Raw genomic sequence first — 18,706 nt, forward strand, 5'->3', positions numbered from 1 at the left:
ACATCTGAAGAATCAGCAAATTCTCGCAGACTTGATGGTCTTGTTTTCTTCAGGGAAGACCTTCCAGACACCCTCCCACATCTTTCTAATTTCTACACAGTAGAGGTCTCAAGGATTAGCCCTCAGACCTTTTCTCTTTTCTTTCTACATTCCATCTCTTGGGGGTTCTTATTTAGTTTCATAGCTTAAATTGTCATCTATACACTTGTGAATCCCAAGTTTATGTCTCTAGCCTGGACCTGTCCATCAGACTTCATCCTTACATATCCAACAGCATCCTCTATGTCTCCTCTTAGATACCTAGAATGCAGCTGAGCCTCAGTACATCCAGAACCAAGCTCTGATCTGTAGCTCCGTCCCTCCCCCAACTGCTCTTCCAGCCCATCTTGCTCATCTCAGAAATGGTAGCCCCATCCTAATGGTTCCTCAAGTCAGAAACCTTGGAGCCGTCCTCTCCTTGCATCCTGTATTCCAGCGGTCAGCAGATCCCATTGGCTCTACCTTCAAAGTATAACCAGAGTCTGACCGCCTCTACCGTGATCTGTATCACCTACTTCTCTAGTCTGGATTATTTTATCTCTACCTGTTCTCCTTGCTTCCTCCTTTGCCTCCTACCCCTTTATTCTCAGCACAGGAGCTAGAGTGATCCTGTTACTGTAAGTCAAATTGTGTGTATGTCTTTCCTTTGATCTACAGGGTCTGCATGATCTGACCCTCACCCCCACCCCGTTACCTCTCTGATCTTCCCCTTTTTTCCCTTTGCTGACTCTGCTCCCCACACTGGCCTGCTCTTTTCCTGAACAAGCCACGTGTGTTTCCTCTCCAGGGCTTTGCAACTTGCTGTTCCTCTGCCTGGGACATTCTTCTCCTGGACACCTGCATGTTTCACTCCCTCACCTCCTTCAGCGCTTTACTCACAGTGAACCTTCCACAGTATTGCAATTGGTATTGCAATACCTCAACCCCTCCTATATCCCTTTCTTGCTCTAATTTTCCGTATAGTACTTATCTCCATTTAACATTATTTTGCATACCTAAATAAGTTCCAGGAGGACAAGGATTTTGTCTATTTTGTTTCCTACTCTATTCCTAGTACTTAGAACAATGCCTTGCATGTAGTAGGCACTCAATAAATATCTGTGGAATGAATTTATCTGCCAAATGTTTACTTATGGTCACTATGCACAAAGAACGGTGCTTAGAATTGGGAGGGACACAAAAATAAATTAGACTGTATAATGCTCTCAGAGTGTTCTCGATAGCATAACAGAAAAGACATGTGCATAACACCTATTTTTAGAATCATTATTTAAGTGCCATTCCAATATGAGGCTTTAAAAGAGAGAGATCTTACCCTGCCATCTGTTCTACAAGGAAGTGGTTTCAGGCACCAGAGTGGTCTTAAGCGGGGAGTGAGGTGTAGATGGGGACGGAAGAGCATTCCAGGTGTGGACGCCCATGTATGTGGAGGCGGGAGCTTTCAGCCTCGACGTGTGGAGTGAGTCACTTGGTCTGCAGTTCCATTTTGTCTGTTTCTAAGCTTCCTGTAGGAGATAGGCCTTGGAATATTCTGAGCGCTCGGTTCCCTTTCTGCACATCTCCTCTCTAAACCTCTTGTTTAACTGCAAAGTAAAAATCATTTGTGTAGGCTACCACTGGACCACAGGTAGGGGCCAGGCCTTGATTCATGGAGGGAAAAGCTTACAGGTTATCCAAGTCCTGTGTTTCTCAAGCTCGCTGCTTCTCAGAGCCATCAGTGGAGTTTTCTAAAGCCACTCCAGGCCTATTTCATCTCCATCTCCGGAGAAAGGGCCCAAGAATCAACATTGAAAAACAAAAGGAGAGACTATATAGTCTGGAGGAGGGATGGCGCCCTCCATCAGCCTCTGCTGGGTCATCCAGGTCTGGAATGGCCTTCCAGTGCAGTTCATTCTGGTTTTGAACAGCTGGGCTTGATAATAGCTCATTCCCCGTTTCCTTCAACTGTCGTTCCTGTGATGTGGCTCCTGACACGGCTGTCCTAAGCCTCCTTACCCTGCCTCTCCAGTTTTCTGGCAGACGTTCATTGAATGCCTGAGGTAGGCATGGTTTTCTTAGCTCTTTCCCCCCAAATCCGTCTTCCATTTTGATTACCCTTCTCTTATCCCAAGAAATGTTTACTCAACTGATCCATAACCCTTCTGAGGATTCGGACACAGCTTGAGCCAAGATTTATCTTTGTATTGCACACCTCTGTTTGTTTTCTTTTTAAAGAATGTGTACAGAAGGGTACAGTCAACAGAACTTTTAAGTGGTGTGTGTAACTTAGTGGGGAGAACCAAATAGTGTCCCACCATAATTTACATGTCAATTACAAATCATTCTTTTTCCTTTAATTAAAGGAAGAACTCTCCAATTATCTACCAAGTAACAGTTTATTATCCTAGGATGGTTTTTTGAAGTGATGAAAAAACTTCTCATTTAAAATATTTTACTTTGTATTGAGTTACATCGGCCTCTCCTCATTCTGACATTACTAACCTTTTACATAGTAAGAGGCTGACTACTCTTGCTTCATTTCACCTTTAGCACCAACAGGTCTGGCATTTATTATCTTGATTAAATGCCTGCCTTGGCCGACTACAAAATGTAAAAGATGCTCTTATAATTTGTTCCGTAATTTAAAACCCTGTATCATTTATTTAAACTCCTTGGCAGTAGATGTTTTCTATTCTGTAACATCTCAATGAGTCAAGGGGAAATCCTCTTGTTTAAGTACTGATGCTTATTGAATTTAATTATTGATATGGAATTTAAAGGTGAGATTGAGCCAGTTCATAAATATAACAGCTGATCCAAGAGGGTCTCAATCAATCAACAAAGGCAAGAATTATACAAAGAATGTATGCCCACTTTCTCTTTGGACTATCTTTACTTACATACCTAGAGCAGTTACTATTTACAGCCTCTCTTATATAACCTGCATCATTATCTTATCTTCAATTCTGGGTCAATTTCAAGAGGAAATTAAGTACCCATGCGATTATATGGCTTCCTCATTCTTAACTTGAATAGTCTAGAAAGTGTGTTTAATGGTAAAGCTTTAGGCCTAAGCATTTTATTGGGGAGAGGGTTTCATTTATTCACTCAATAAAAATTTCACTGTGTGGGTATGTGGGTTGGATACCGTGTTACACATGAGGGTTACTAAAATAAATGAAGCACAGCCCCCGCCCTCCTGGAGCTCTGAGTTTGCTGGCAGAGACAGCAGATATACATCTTGATGAGTTTTAATGTGCTAGTGACCGTGATGAGACTTAATGTGCCAATGACTGCAGAGTGTGGGCGGCTGGAGACTCCACACACTGGTGCTAACACAGTGTCTGCTTGTGGGCACAGGTTGCCCTGAATGGCTTGCACCCCATCGCCTGATGCTCACTGGATACCGAGGGGAGAAGGCCCGAGACCCTTTGGCCTGGTCACTGTCTGGGCAGAAGAGCCTGTCTCAGTGAGGGAGAAACGGGGTTCTCCTGTCCTGTGTCATAGACTCGGAGGACTGTAGTCCTAGTAGACCCTCCCTTTCCAAGTAGGAATAACAACGGGGTTTTCAGAAGGGAATCATCACAATATACTGTCGTTATGCCTGCTGAGTACTAGCTGGGCTGCTTCAGACAGCCTAGAGGCTGGCGAAGATTTATGGTCGTGGGGGCAACTGGGCCATCATAAATCTTCAACCCTGCTTACAGGGAGTTAGCTTGTTGGTGCAAAGGCCCATCGGGACTCAGACTAAATCATTCAGGCAGTCACTCACGGATAATTATGGAGTGCCACTAGGTGTGAGGTCTTCTGCTCCCCCATTTATGTCAATATTTAGCAGAGGGGCTTCCCTGGTGGCGCAGTGGTTGAGAGTCTGCCTGCCGATGCAGGGGACGCGGGTTCGTGCCCCGGTCCGGGAAGATCCCACATGCCGCGGAGCGGCTGGGCCCGTGAGCCATGGCCGCTGAGTCTGCGCGTCCGGAGCCTGTGCTCCGCAACGGAGAGGCCACAGCGGTGAGAGGCCCGCGTACCGCAAAAAAAAAAAAAAAAAAACCGTGTTTGGAGAGTTATGATTCTCTCTCCGGAGACAATCATTTGTTCAAACGAATTGCTAAATGTCTTAGGAAGGGCAGAGATTTGGGGGTGGAGGAGGCCCACCCCGGCTGCCCTGTAGAAGGGGAGCAGCGTGCATGGAGGGCAGGGAAGGAAACCGGGGTGCAGCCTGGGGAGGGCCCCTCAGCTGGCTCCATGCTTTCCCAGGCAGCATCTAGGTCGTCTCCCCTAACATTCGGCCTGGGCACCCTCGCCAGGTGCCCTCCGTCACTGCCAACAGCTCACACCCACCATCGCACCCACCCGAGCTCAAGAGGGAGCCTTGATACATACTCCTCTCGCAAAACGCTCCGGCTCAGCCCGCCTTGTTAACCGGTGCAGCTGCACATAGAGGAGTTTGCCCTTTGAGGTTTGGATTAGCAGTGACCCAAATAAGAACAGAATACATTTTGTGCAGTCACCCAGGTCTAAGCCAGTGTCATCTCTTACCCAGTTATTTCTGCAGCCTTGTCAGTGGTCCTGCCTATGCCCTCAGCCCTTTCTTCACAAAGCAGCCAGGGCAAGCCTTTGTAAAAGGTAAATCAGAGGGGATATGGGGATATATGTATACGTATAGCTGATTCACTTTGTCATACAGCAGAACTAACACACCATTGTAAAGAAATTATACTCCAATAAAAATGTAAAAAAAAAAAAAAAGAAAAGAAAAGAAAATCATATCACACCATGCCCTGCTCAAACGACCCCAGAGGCTTCTGTCTCAGTCGGGGTCCAAGTCAGAGTCTTTACAGGGGCCCTACCCCAAGTCCACTGCAGTGGCCCTGGGAACCTTGCTTCTCAGACTCACCTGGGCACCTGCTCTGTTCCGCTTCGGTGCTCTTCCCTCAGATTTCAGCACGGTCCTTCTTCAGGTCTGTTCCTCAGATATTTCTCTCACTACTCTGACCACCCTATTAAAATTCCAGCCATAGTATTAGACCCTGTCCCTCTGCTCTGCTGATTTTTCTTGAAAATAGTTACCGCCATTTGCTACATCATATATTGTACTTAGGTGTTTATTGTCTGTCTTTCCCATCAGGGTTGTTTTTTTTAAAAATACATTTATTTATTTTATTTAGTTATTTTTGACTGTGTTGGGTCTTCGTTGCCGCGTGCGGGCTTTCTCTAGTTGTGGCGAGCGGGGGCTACTCTTCGCTGTGGCGTGCAGGGCTTCTCATTGCGGTGGCTTCTCTTGTTGCGGAGCACGGGCTCTAGGCATGCGGGCTTCAGTAGTTGTGGCACGTGGGCTTCAGTAGCTGTGGCATGCGGGCTCAATAGTTGTGGCACGTGGGCTCAGTAGTTGTGGCTCGCGGGCTCTAGAGCGCAGGCTCAGTAGTTGTGGCGCACAGGCTTAGTTGCTTCGCGGCATGTGGGATCTTCCCGGACCAGGGTTCGAACCTGTGTCCCCTGCATTGGCAGGCAGATTCTTAACCACTGCATCACCAAGGAAGTCCCCCCCATCAGGGTTTAATCTCCATGAGAGCAAGTATTTTTGTCACTTGTTCATTCTTTATCCCCGGCGTCTAGAAAGTTTCTGGAAGATAGCAGGTCCTCAGTAAATAGATGTCACATGGATTTTCACGTGATCAGTAGTGTGGCTCTTTATATCTCTGAGCTGGCATTTGTTTTATATTGTTGATTGTTAGGGCGACAGTCCTCAACTAGGCTGCTGTGACACGAGGATGTGTCCCGAGTAATTGGTTCAATGGTAATAGTGAAAGTACCAAATAAAGGTAGTGAACTATCAAAAAATTAAAACATATTCTGGGTGTTTGTAAAATAATGTCGGTGTTGCTCACTGGTATCACAGTGTATTTTCTTAAGCAGGAGGAAAGGGGGGCGCTCCGGACAGGGCATGCCCTGTGGCTTTCCTGCTTTCTGCTGTGGCCATCATTTGTATGCGCTGAAGCCCCAGAAATGAACCTGAGCTGTGGGGAGTGTGGAATAAAGGGGCGTCCAGGCTTGCTCTCCGGCGCAGCAAGGACGGCAGCCTCTCTGCATACTCTTTAAACCATCCCTTCACTTCATCATAGGATGACGTTCAGTCAGGATATTTTCATCTTTTTAGAGGAGTTTGGGGGATTTTGCTGTTTGAGCCAGCTTCAGCCTTTGAAGGTTATTTAACTTCTAAAACAAGTGTGTATTAGGGACATGTTAGTAACATGGGATGGATGGTACCATTCGCCAGCGTTGAAGTTGGAATGACCTACAATTGTTTACCCCCCTTTACTTCCATTTAAGGCTCTCCTGCCCCAGCCCCTCCAAGTGGCCCAGCAGACGTATGCCCAAAAGGCACCGGACCCCATGCCCCTATGAAAAATAGGCTCATCTCCCCTCCCTGCACTCAGCCTCCCAGCTCTTTAAGCCTCCCCCCTCAGTCTTGATTTGTTTATGCCCTCTGGCCTTCGTGGTCCACAGCTACAGGTGACTTTCCTAGTTTATTTCTTTGTTTCCCTGGAGCACTTCCTTCTGAAATGGGAGGTAAACATATAAGATATTAGGCCTGATGTGTCATAAAATGTCTATAGTTTTTCTCTAACTCCTAGTCGACAGTCTGGGGGGGACGTAGGCGTCCAGGTTGGAAATCGTTTCTCTTCAGGATTTTGGAATGATGGTTCCCTTGGCTTCCAGCTCACAGCGTTGCTGTTGGGAATCTTGGTGACGTTGATTCTCTGTCCTTCTGTGTGTGACCTGTTTGCCTCCTGAAAGCTTCCCAGATCTCCGCTTCATCCTAAGTGTCCTGATATTCCACCGTGATGGGCACAGGGTAGGCTGGGCTCCTTTTTAAGTAGAAAAACTTTCTTGCAGATTCCAGGGCTGATTTAAAGGTTTAATACAATAATATTTAGCTACGTACCCTTAAAACGAAAACTCCTTATGCTTATGGTTCTTCCGATTACAAAATCAAAATTGCAAATTGAACACAAAGTAACCAACCAACGGAAGTCAAATGTCCAGCGTGAATCACCTGGGGCGGCTGATGTCATTCTTTCTGTGAGAGGAATTAGGTACAGTTGGGGATAGCACAGAGCCCTTTGAGCGGTGGCTTCGGGCTTCCCTTGGTGTGAATGAGTCAGTCAGTTATGCATTAAATCTACTCTTTGGCCTTTTTCTCATTAGGTCATTAACCTAATTCTGCTTGATGATAAACACAGGGCTGATCTGATTATAGAATGGTCATCCAGACGATTCTTAGAATAAACGTGCTTGCTTATAGAAATGTTTTTGAGTTGTCATAAAAATGAAAACATGAAATGTAAATACTTTCACAGAGAAGAGAATAATCCTCACGTAGCCCCTGGGAGCCGGTGTGCCTCTGTTCTTCTTAGGATTTTTCCTACACCAGTTTCCCTGTAGGCCTGTGGAGGGGGGAGCCCTGGGGAGTGTGGGCTGTCAGAATAGTCCAGTGCCCCCCGACCCCGACCCCTGCTGCCCGTGTTTCTCCCTCACTGCCGGGGTGTTCACCGCCCTCTAATCTCACGGTCCTTCACGTCCTTATCTTGGGACAGAGGTGCAGAGAACTGCGAGCCACGGTCACTTTCGGGGAGCCACGGTCACTTTCGGGGAGCCCTTAAGCTGTGTGTTGTGCAGCGTGAAAACCGTCATTCATTTTCAAGCTGTTGTAGCATCAGCATTCCTGCCCCCTTCACTGTTGCGGAGATCAGCGAGCATTTGTATTTTTTTAACAGCCGGCGCTGCACCTGACGGGGTTCGTGGTGTGAATTTCCCCCGGCGAGTTGGAAGCGTGTGTGAGCATGCGTGTGTGTTTTCACGCAGGCGGTCTGTTTCGGGAACACGATACTCGTTGCGTCACTGCATCCTGGTGCCTGAGCCCCGGGTGGTCGCAGGCCCGGCTGAGGTCCTGCCTGCGCGGGGCTGTGCCTCTGGCCCTCGGTGCTACCGCGTGTCCCTTTGCAGTGGCAGTGTGAGGTCCTCCTTCTGCGTGGGGTCGGTGGCTGCTGGAAAGAGGCTTCCCTCTGAACTGCCTGTTGGTTTGTTTGTGTCTTCGAGGTCCCAGGCGTGCTCTCTGTCACTGCATGTTTCTCCAGAACCTCACGGGCTCAAACCTGCACCTTCTTTCTACCTTTCCCTTCTCCCTCCTCCAACATCCAGTTCATCGCCAAGTTCCATCCCTTTTCCCTTCCTGTTTAAAATCTTGCCATTCTTGCCACCGCTGGCATCCAGGCCCTGACACCTCCCACGGGATGACCACCTCTCAGCAGCCTCCCCTGCCCCCTCCTCGTTCCTGGGACCCTGCTGCTGGGCCAGCTCTGCCAGCATTTCCCACCCTTGCTCTGGAGCCCTCATTGGCTACAGTCTCTGCAGGTTGAGGAGAAACTGGCAGCATGAAGGCTGATGGATTTTGTTTGTCTTTCACGATATTTTAAAGAGTTGTAAACCAACTTAAAAAGAAAAAGATATTTTAACATTAAAAATCTGTATTTTCGGCTTTTCTGAAAACTTGGAAAATCTGGCAGCATAGAGCACATGTTCCTAAAAGGTTACAATAGTTGGAAATGGAGGGTTGTTTTGTTTTGTTTTTTGCTGCCTTTCCTTGGGGCATGCTTTCTCTTGTTTGCCGCACTCCTCACTACTCCTTATAGCACCCCACCTGCCTCAGCTCTCATTCTGGCTTTCATAGTCATTAATATTCGTAGCCCAGAGCTGTCTGACCCCCAGGCCAAGGACCTTTCTACACCCTGTACTTAGAACAACCCTTGTATTTTGCCTTCTGTGTATACCATTCTGCCTCTTTTGGGTGCTCTCTCTCCCCCTCTAAACCTATCCAAATCCTGCCGTTCCACAAGGCCAGCTTACATGCTCTCTCCTCTGTGAAACCCTCCCCGCCTGCCCCAGGAGGAAGTTTTCCCCCTCCTTAATCATAAAGCACTTTGGGTTTGTCTCTGTCTTTTGGTGCCCTTGGATATCGTTTGTTTCTACGCTTCGGCTGCCCCTCCAGAGCAGGGCCTCACAGTGTTGATACAGTGCTTGTATGTATGGTGGATGCTCGATGACGTACAACCAGAAAGATGCAGAGCCATGGTCAAGGGCCTCATTCTGTGGGTATCAACAGGAAGGTGAATATAGGTTGCTGTTAGCTGGTGACTTACCCCAGCCACTCCTAAGAGGTTGTTTCCTTTTTGTTACCAGAGCCCCTGTTTGCAGATCTATTGTTGACGTGGGGAAATCCCCCAAACACAGCTAGATTCTGGCAAACCAGAGTAGGCTGTGGGTGTGGTCTCTGCCAGGCAAGTGATTTGATCTATCACCAAGGTTATTCAGTGTTACTGCTTTTTACAGAAGATAGAGCTCAAGAGAACAATTGAATTTGGACTATTGCTACACTCATTAAAAATATTTAATACCCAATATACACAGGAGTCTATGCTTGATACTAGATCAGTCTTTTCTTCCTACGTGTGCCTCCATGGCCCCCATCTCTATGTCCTCAGTGGGGCTTTGGTTTCAGTATCGCCCACCTTCAGAACCCACCCTGCTCCGCGCTCCTGGTACGCGTGCTGAGCCTGACCCCCTCCTGGCCTCGGAGAGAAGTGGGCGGGGGTCATGAGAAGCTCATCGTTTGGGAGAAAATGCCGATGTCCGACCTTCCCACTAGGAAAGCGTAGCCCAGTTTTTCCCAGCCACATGCCCTCGGGGCCTGGTAGTAACCTTGCGGTGCTGGCTGTTTTCTTTATTCCTGTCAAGCTCCTTTGAGAGGGGAGGAGGCTTCGCTTTGTCCAGGCCAGAGGGTGAGTGGACTCAAGGGCCGTCCAGTCCAGCGGTGTGAAAGGCCCCGTGTCTGCACTGTCTGGTGCAGCAGTCACTCGCCATGTGTGGCAACCGAGCCCTGAAATGTGGCTAAGGTGACTGAGGAACTGGATTCTTAACTGTATTTCATCCTAGCGAATTTAAACTGAAATACAGCCCGGACCTCAAGGGTTGGGAAAAATGGGTCAGATGTGGTCAGCGCCTGCGGGAGAGCCCAGCGCAGTCGTGCTGAGAGGACACCTAATTGCAGATGCTGCTGCGTGGGTGCGACTCGACTTTGCTATGCAAGTAAAAGCCTGTTTGACCAAACTTGGCAGAGCTTCAACGCTGAACGATGTTTGCGGGGAAACCCATGGCTGTGCTGTTCTGATGGGGGCATTGTTCGCTTATTCTTTTATTTCCTTTCAGAACAGCAGACACAGAGCTCCCCTTAGCTGTGATTACTTCAACAGTTTATACACCCTGCTTCCTGTTGGATTTCATTAAACAGTGACATAAGTACATACTTGGTGCCCAAACCACATATAAATGCTGAACCCAAATGACGGTTTTGGGGGAGGAGTGGGGGAACTTAGGGGGAGGCTGTATAGACTGTTACACAGAGTGATACTTGTGGGTTTATCGCTTTTGCTTGGCTTTTTTTTTTGCTGTACGCGGGCCTCTCACCGCTGTGGCCTCTCCCGTTGCGGAGCACAGGCTCCGGACGCGCAGGCTCAGCGGCCACGGCTCACGGGCCCAGCTGCTCCGCGGCACGTGGGATCCTCCCGGACCCGGGGCACGAACCCGCATCCCCTGCATCGGCAGGCGGACTCTCAACCACTGCGCCACCAGGGAAGCCCGCTTGGCTTTTCTTGAACAGAGTCAGCTGAAATCGGCTCTGGGTATTTTGACCTCACACAGTGGTTATTAAAGCCACGCCAAGCTGTGGACGTAGGTGAATTAATCTTGAGCCACATTTGCTAGAACACACACACGTGTGCCCAGCGCTGCTCCAGAGGCTGGATTGTCGTGGCTTCGGCATTCTTTGGCCTGGGGAGGGTCCACGTGGTCCATGTGTGATTTATCCACACTGCGGCTTCCCAGCTGCAATCTGTGTTCATGGGCTGCCAGTGGTTCTGTAATCTAGTGAGTTTCTTCGTTGGTGTTTCAGTTCCCACTGGTCCTGTCACTGTGGAAAGTCTGGCAGACCCTTGAGAGCTGTACCACTATTGGCGGCTCCCCAAATGACTTACCTCTCCCCCTGCAGTCTTACTTTCAGCCACAATTTCAAATATACACACAATCAGAAGTCGGGCATAGGCAGCATTGGGGCAAGAGAATGCCAGGGTGGAGGGGACGCAGTCGCCAGGGAAGCTGGTACCCGTACCCATACAGGGAAGCAGTGCACACGTCCAGTGCTGAGCAGTGCTCAGCACCCTGACTGAATGGAGTACAGCCTTGGGATCCTCCAGCATCCTCCCCTTGATGGAGGCCACATCTGTACCCATCTCCCTGCTCTGCCCTGGAGAGGGCTTAAAAATGGCATCTCATTTGAAGCAGCAGCTCTGTGCCAGTCTGAGAGACAGACTGGCTGGATGAAAGTGTGGGCTGGATGGCTTCTAGTGAAAGAGGGGAAAGCCACAGCAGCTCAGCCGGCTCTAAGCAGAGGGCAGTGATGCTGTGTTCATTGCCATATATATGTAGATTGAGTCTCAGGGCCTGGTACGTACTGTCAAATATTCCTGTGGGCAGATACACCTCCAGCCCTGTACCGTTTTCCTGACATCCTCGGAAACCAGGTGGTTATGTTTTAATTTTACTCCTATCCCTACTCTCCAGTGAGAAGCGTTCTTTCCTAGTTCTAAGGTCATTTGAATTTTCTAAGGAGATATGCTCTTTTTTCCCCATTTTTTGTTAGTATTATTATTAAAACTTTTTAAAGAGATGTTAACCTTAGTAAAACTAAGATGTTAGACTTGCCCTTCTGCTTTGGGTTCAGTTTTCCTTCTGCTTTATCTGAGCTTTCCAATATGGATTGCATATCTCACCGTAGTAAAGAAACAAAAGTCAGCACCCCTGTTTACAAGGGTTTTAGGAGCTCTGTGTCAGGAACTGGGGCAGAGACCAATATATATATTTCTTATTATTATTCACAGTGGTGTATAATATTCCTCAGTTTCCTCAAAACACTTGGGTCCTCACTTTTGTGTTGGAGCAGGAAAAAAGAATGGTTGAGCACTATTAGTAAATGCATTTTACTAGAAAGGAAGTTCTCAGAAGGTCAGCCTTGCCCCTGAAGACCAGACAACACAGCTGGCACAGAGCAGCTAAGCCCAGGTGTCTGCACAGGTGTCCCCCCCACAAATTTCTCCATGGCTTCTGCAGACACTCCTCAGCCATCCCTGTGGCTCGGACGAGTTGGCCTGCAGGTGACTCCTCGTGGGAAGGGGAAATGCAAAATTACAGCCCTCTCCTAAATGCGATTTTCTCTCAGCGTTCTCAGAGATGTGGGGCAAGTCAGGTAACAGAGAGAATGAGAGGTAGCCAAGATCTCCTGTGGGTTGGAGCTGCAGATTCCAAATCAGTGAGGTCTGTCACCGCGTTGCAGCTGGACTTTCCTGCCCTCTGTTATGGACTGGATGTCTTTGGCTTGCGCAGGAATATGAAACTTGACTCACAATAATGGGGCTTTACTAGAATGTCGGTGGGCTTCAGGGGTGGTTTGACTCGGTGACGTTATCCAGAACCCTCTTTCCGTATTTCTCCCCACTCTACCCACCGTGACTCAGGCTCTCCCTTCGTGGTTGCACGATTGTTGCCGGCAATTTCTAGGTTACAGGCTTCCTCAGCCGGCTCTCCAGCAGGGACACTTCTATTGAAAGAGCTTCTGTTCCCAGAACCCCCATTAGTCTCGGTTGAGTCTGTAACTGGGGTTGGGGTGATACTGACCCAAGAGCCCTGCCTCAGAAATGCGTGGCACGCTCAGGTTTTCCCAGACCCAGAGCTAGGAAGGGAGATGCGGACCTCCCCCACCCCCCAAAAAAAGATCAGGGAAGGGTAGATGTTGGGTAGGAAACTGCAAGTCTCACTGCTCTAACTGTAATCTGCCAATGCCCCATTACGTACTCAGAAGTGCAGTTTTTTTTGCCAGAAAGTAGAAAACCGTCATTTTTGAAATAGCATTACTTTCTACGCTTTGTGACTCTTAACGTCTCCTTTGCTCCCCACTCCTTCCTCTGTTCCTTTTCTCTCCTTCCCCTTCCCACCTCTTCTTCCTTTTTTCTACTGTTTCCACCTTTCTCTCTATCTCCTACTTCCCATTCCTTCTTCTTTTCCTCCCCTTCCTCCTAGTCTCTTCTTCCCCCCCCCTCCCCGCCTTAATTTTCAACGCATCTATATGACCGAACTAAACTGCTTCGATACAATGCAGCATCTCGCTGAACAGAATGCTTTCACGTTTGCCTCCCAGGAAGAAGAAATGCCAGATGTGGAAATTGACATTGACGACCTTCTCGATGCAGACAGTGAAGAAGAGAGAGCTTTAAAATTACGGGTAAGCAGCATTCAAAACCTAGAACCTTTGAGGGATGCGTGGCTTGCGCTGATCCTGCCCCGGGCCGGCACTCGGGCAATGGCCGTTTGCAGAGAGAAAGCAATGGGATGCTGAGTATTCGGCCTCACAAACTGCATCTCTGCTGATAAGGCAGGTCTTGACTAGAGTCAGTTCTTAAAGCACCTTACAGATATGAGTTTCTCCAGCCTTCACTTCTTGGGAGAAAGATGGTTCTTTCTTCTCTCCGAAGATCCGTTTGCCAGAGAAGGAAGTGACGTCCCATAGTTATATGAGAAGGAGAGGGGCTGAGCTGGAACTGGAGTATCTAAGCTCAGGCGTCTGGTCTTGCAGTTGTGATTATATCATTCATGAAATTAATTTCTAGATAAGATTGTTTACTGTATAATTCTATTTAATAAAATATCCTTTATTGGAGTATGCTCACCTGATACAATAGATGTTGAGAGGCCCCATGTCTCCTTTGTCCAGAGCAATAAAATATTTATTTCCCTTCCTGCAGGAAGTCAAATCTGTCATTTTAAAATCTGCATTTGGGAGTTTCTAAAACCAGTTAACCTTTGACCTGCCATTGTTCTTTTTTTTTTTTTTTTTGGTGGTACGTGGGCCTCTCACTGCTGTGGCCTCTCCCTTTGCGGAGCACAGGCTCCGGACGCACAGGCTCCGGACGCACAGGCTCAGCGGCCATGGCTCACGGGCTCAGCCGCTCCACGGCATGTGGGATCTTCCCGGACCGGGGCACGAACCCGTGTCCTCTGCATCGGCAGGCGGATTCTCAACCACTGTGCCACCTGGGAAGCCCTGCCATTGTTCTTAATGTTCACTGATGATAACTGTTAATGGCTGTTAGTTATCACTGATGGCAAATATCACTAAGGGCAAGTAAAGGGCACATTTGATTGTGTTTGATGTGTTAATAATTGCTAGTGTTTGTTGAGTGGCGGACAGTCTTAATTTAATGTTAATCTCTTGTTGGTATATTTAGCTGGGAGAAGATAGCATCCTAGTTCTGAAAGTTACAATACAAAAAACACAAGAACAAAAAAACCAGGCACCAGTTCTATAAAAAATACAATGACATAAAATTTTTTTCTTAAAAGTAAGAACTTGAAACGGGCTTTGGCTGCCATCAGGTCACCCCCTTTGGTTCCCAGGGGAGGATAACCAAAGCCTGCTGAGGTGTGACAGGCTACCCTGTGGTTAAATCACAGCCAGGCCCTCCCTCACTCTCCACATCCACTGTGATTGTCACCATCTCTCACAGGCTGTCTGTGTATCCAGTTCATTATTAACCACATTGGCAGCCAGAAGGACGGGTGTGTGTGTGTGTGTGTGTGTGTGTGTATTCTGAAGAGTGCAAGGCATTCCTGCAAAGGAAGGGTACAGCTTTTTGTATCTTCAGAGGACCAACAAATGCTGAAATAAAGTGTGGTTCTAGGTAGTCAATATGAAAAATTGATTTACTATGTTAAGAATAATACTATAAAGATGAAATGATTTTTGACTTCACTTTTAAAATGATACTGAATTTTAAAATAAAACTTGTGTGTATTTCATTCTAGGAAGCTCTCGTAGACTGCTACAAACCAACAGAGGTAAACAAATTACTTTTCCTAAATGCCAAGTTTGAATTGGTTTTTATTAAATCAATTTGTCTGTTTTTAAAGCTAAACCATAATAAGCGGGGTGGTTATGTGTATACTAAGTAGCCATTATTATCCATAAGTGAAGGGCATGTGTTTGTTTTAAATTAATTAATTTATCAATTTATTTATTTTTGGCTGCGGTGGGTCTTTGTGGCTGCGTGCTAGTTGCAGTGAGTGGGGGCTACTTTTGGTTGCGGTGCGCGGGCTTCTCATTGTGGTGGCTTCTCGTTGTGGAGCACGGGCTCTAGGCACACGGGCTTCAGTAGTTGTGGCTCGCGGACTCTAGAGCGCAGGCTCAGTAGTTGTGGCGCACAGTCTTAGTTGCTCCGGGGCATGTGGGATCTTCCCAGACCAGGGATTGAACCCGTGTCCCCTGCATTGGCAGGCGGATTCTTAACCACTGCGCCACCAGGGAAGCCCTCATGTGTTTGAATAGTACTAACTTGCTTATTTGTAAACCTCAGCACGTCTAGTTCTGGAAGACTTAAAACTAATGGAATTGGGTGTGTTGCCTGCTTTTATATAAAAGCCAAACTTCAAAGGAAATTGTGAGAGGGTTTGGAATCATTTTAGTAAAAGTTTTAGATTTATAACTGGAGAATACATTCTATTAGGGTATAGGTATGTATTTTTTAAAAGCTTAAAGCTGATTTTGTCATTCATAATTGAGCGATTGCCTTTATTGGAAGGATAAATTTTATGCTTTGTTTTGATATTTGTCAAGCGTATAGTATTAATGTAAATAAACAATAGATGTTAGTTTGATTAGACCAAAGCATTTAATGTATACTCTAATGACCCAAAGCATGAACAGTGTACAAATTAAGAATTTGATCAGTTATGAATATATTGGTAATATATATATGGTAGGACTTCTGGTTTTTTTGAAATGGTATAATTAAAAAGTGAGAGGAAAGCATACTTTTAAGAGTGTGTAAAATTTAAATGAGTATATGGGGTTTTAGGGTAATTTGGTTTGAGGTCAGTTACTTTTTTTTTTTTTTTTTTTTTTTGGTGGTACGCGGGCCTCTCACTGTTGTGGCCTCTCCCGTTGCGGAGCACAGGCTCCGGACGTGCAGGCTCAGCGGCCATGGCTCACGGGCCCAGCCGCTCCGCGGCATGTGGGATCTTCCCAGACCAGGGCACGAACCCGTATCCCCTGCATCGGCAGGCGGATTCTCAACCACTGCGCCACCAGGGAAGCCCCAGTTACTTATTTGAGCTTTATTCTTACAATCTCCAGTTTTCCTTTATATTGATTACATTCTGTATTCATAGAGATTTTAAAATTTTAATTTTAGTTATTAAAATATATATTTTTAAATCAATGTAATACATATTCATAAGTTTGAAAGCCTAAAATACTATTAGACTTATGAAGAAAAAGTAGGAGTGTCTTTCCCACTCCTTAGTCCCCTACCCTAGAGGCGTATATTTTATATTTACATAACTATATATATTTTTATACAACAACAACTTGGGCTGTTTCTCTGGTATTTACTCTTTTATTCCTAAATATACATTTACTACTTTTTTTTTCACTTCTTGACTTAAGAGGAAATATGATAGATCCCTCACTCTCCACACAATTCATTTCCCTCCATCCCCTCAATAAAGTTATATAACAGTATTAGTTTAAATCAGTAGTCAAGGTTCATAATATTATGATTTAAACAAATTTTTTCACTGCTAAGTCAAACAGTGAAATATGACCACTACTCCTTTCATGTATAGTCATTTGTTTATCCTGGAGTTGATAACTAACTTGTCATTTATTTTTGGCTAGTGCCTAATGATATTTTTTGTTAAACTCTCCAGAACCTTTGTCAAACTTGTAATATATTTTTTTCTATGCTCCAACATATAATTACTATTCCTCCATGCCAGGCTTTCTTCCTGGAGCCCCTGTGCAACAATCTGGAGAAGTTATTCTCTGGGTTTACTGAGTAGCTACTGTCCTGAAAGTTCTGTTCAGATGCTTTGTTTCTTAAATCCCAGTCTTCCTCATTTTAGTTGGAGTACATCATCCAGTAGCTTTTTGAGAAAGGATGCTTAAAAGGTAAATTTTTCCATCCTTGCATATATGAAAATGTATCTTGATCAATAGTTTGGATGGTGTAGAATTCTAGAATAAAATTCATTTTTTAAACTCAGTTTTAAAGGCATTATTCTATTGTTGTATTACTTCTGTTGTTAAGAAGTCTGATGCCTTTTCCATTCTCAGACCTTTGTAGGTGACCTATTCTTTTCCCTTCAGTTAACTTTTAGGATTATCTCCATATTTTGAAATTTTACAATGATATGCTCTAGTGTGGTTCCTTTTCTATTCATATGCTGGGTACTTTGTAAGCTCTTTTATTTATTTTTTAAATTAAATTTTATTGGAATATAGTTGCTTTACAATGTCATGTTAATTTCTACTGTACAGCAAAATGCATCAGCTATACATATACATACATCCCCTCTTTTTTGTACTTCCTTCCTATTTAGGTCACCACAGTGCATTAAATAGAGTTCCCTGTGCAATATAGTATGTTCTTATTAGTTATCTATTTTATACATAGTATCAATAGTGTATATGTGTCAATCCCAATTTCCCAATTCCTCCCACCCTTGTAAACTCTTTCAGTCTGAAGATTTATGCCTTTCAGTTCTTCAAAACTTGCCTTTTATTATTTATTACTTTTTCCCTGTATTTTTGGCTCTCCTGTTATTTAGATGTTTTACCTTCTGGATGGGACCTCTAATTTCTTATCTTTTCCCTTCTGTTTTTCATCTCCTTGAGCTTTTGTTCTATGTTCTGAAAAGATTTCCCTGATTTTATCTTCTAGCCTTTTTACTGATATTTTAAAATTTCAGCTATCTTATTTTTAATATCTAATAACCCTTTTTTTAAATCACCGTCTACTATTTCATTTTAGTATTTCTTCTTATATTATGGATGCGCTCATTTCTTTTTTTCTTATCCTTTGAGAATATCAGTCAAATGTTTTATTTTCTTTGTTTTTGTTTTCAAGATTATTCTGCCCTCTGCATCTTCTCAGAATCACCTTTTTTTCTGTCTATTTTTGTCTGTCTTTAGTGATTCTGGGGAGTGTACCCATGTTTGAATGTTAGGATCCAGTACACTGATTGGAGTCTGTGTGAGCACAGCTTGTCCATTGGTGGGTCTCACCACGGAGTGACCGAGTTGCAAATCAGATTTTTTTCAGTGTGTGTGTGTGTGTGTGTGTGTGTGTGTGTGTGTGTGTGTGTGTGTGTGTGGAGCAGGGGGATTCCTCATACTGTCACTATTTGGACATCTTTTTTTTTGGAGTTTGTTGTTGTTTTTTAAGAGTTTGATCCTGTTAACTCCTATCTGAGGGTTGATCATCCGATTTCAGCCTTTTTAGAAGTAGGGATGGGAAGGTGGCAGAAGACCTCACCATTTAATTCTTTGGGGACTAGAGCTCCTTTATTTTTTTTTTTTTTTTGGTATGCGGGCCTCTCACTGCCGTGGCCTCTCCCGTTGCGGAGCACAGGCTCCGGACGCGCAGGCCCAGCGGCCACGGCCCACGGGCCCAGCCGCTCCGCAGCACGTGGGATCCTCCCGGACCAGGGCACGAACCCGTGACCCCCGCACCTGCAGGCGGAC

The 18,706-nt window shown here is 45.8% G+C and overlaps 1 protein-coding gene across 1 annotated transcript in view; it reads left to right on the top strand.

Annotated features, from left to right (window-relative positions):
- Positions 1-18,706, top strand: part of PPP1R14C (protein phosphatase 1 regulatory inhibitor subunit 14C) — a 79,838-nt gene that overhangs the window by 45,334 nt on the left and 15,798 nt on the right. The window contains exons 2-3 of the mRNA XM_059083496.2: positions 13,325-13,408; positions 14,989-15,021. Of these exons, the coding sequence (XP_058939479.1) occupies positions 13,325-13,408; positions 14,989-15,021 (117 nt within the window). The remainder of the gene's footprint in view (positions 1-13,324; positions 13,409-14,988; positions 15,022-18,706) is intronic.

The sequence above is a fragment of the Kogia breviceps genome, chromosome 13 (genome assembly GCF_026419965.1).
Source record: "Kogia breviceps isolate mKogBre1 chromosome 13, mKogBre1 haplotype 1, whole genome shotgun sequence".
NCBI classification, from domain to species: Eukaryota; Metazoa; Chordata; class Mammalia; order Artiodactyla; family Physeteridae; genus Kogia; species Kogia breviceps.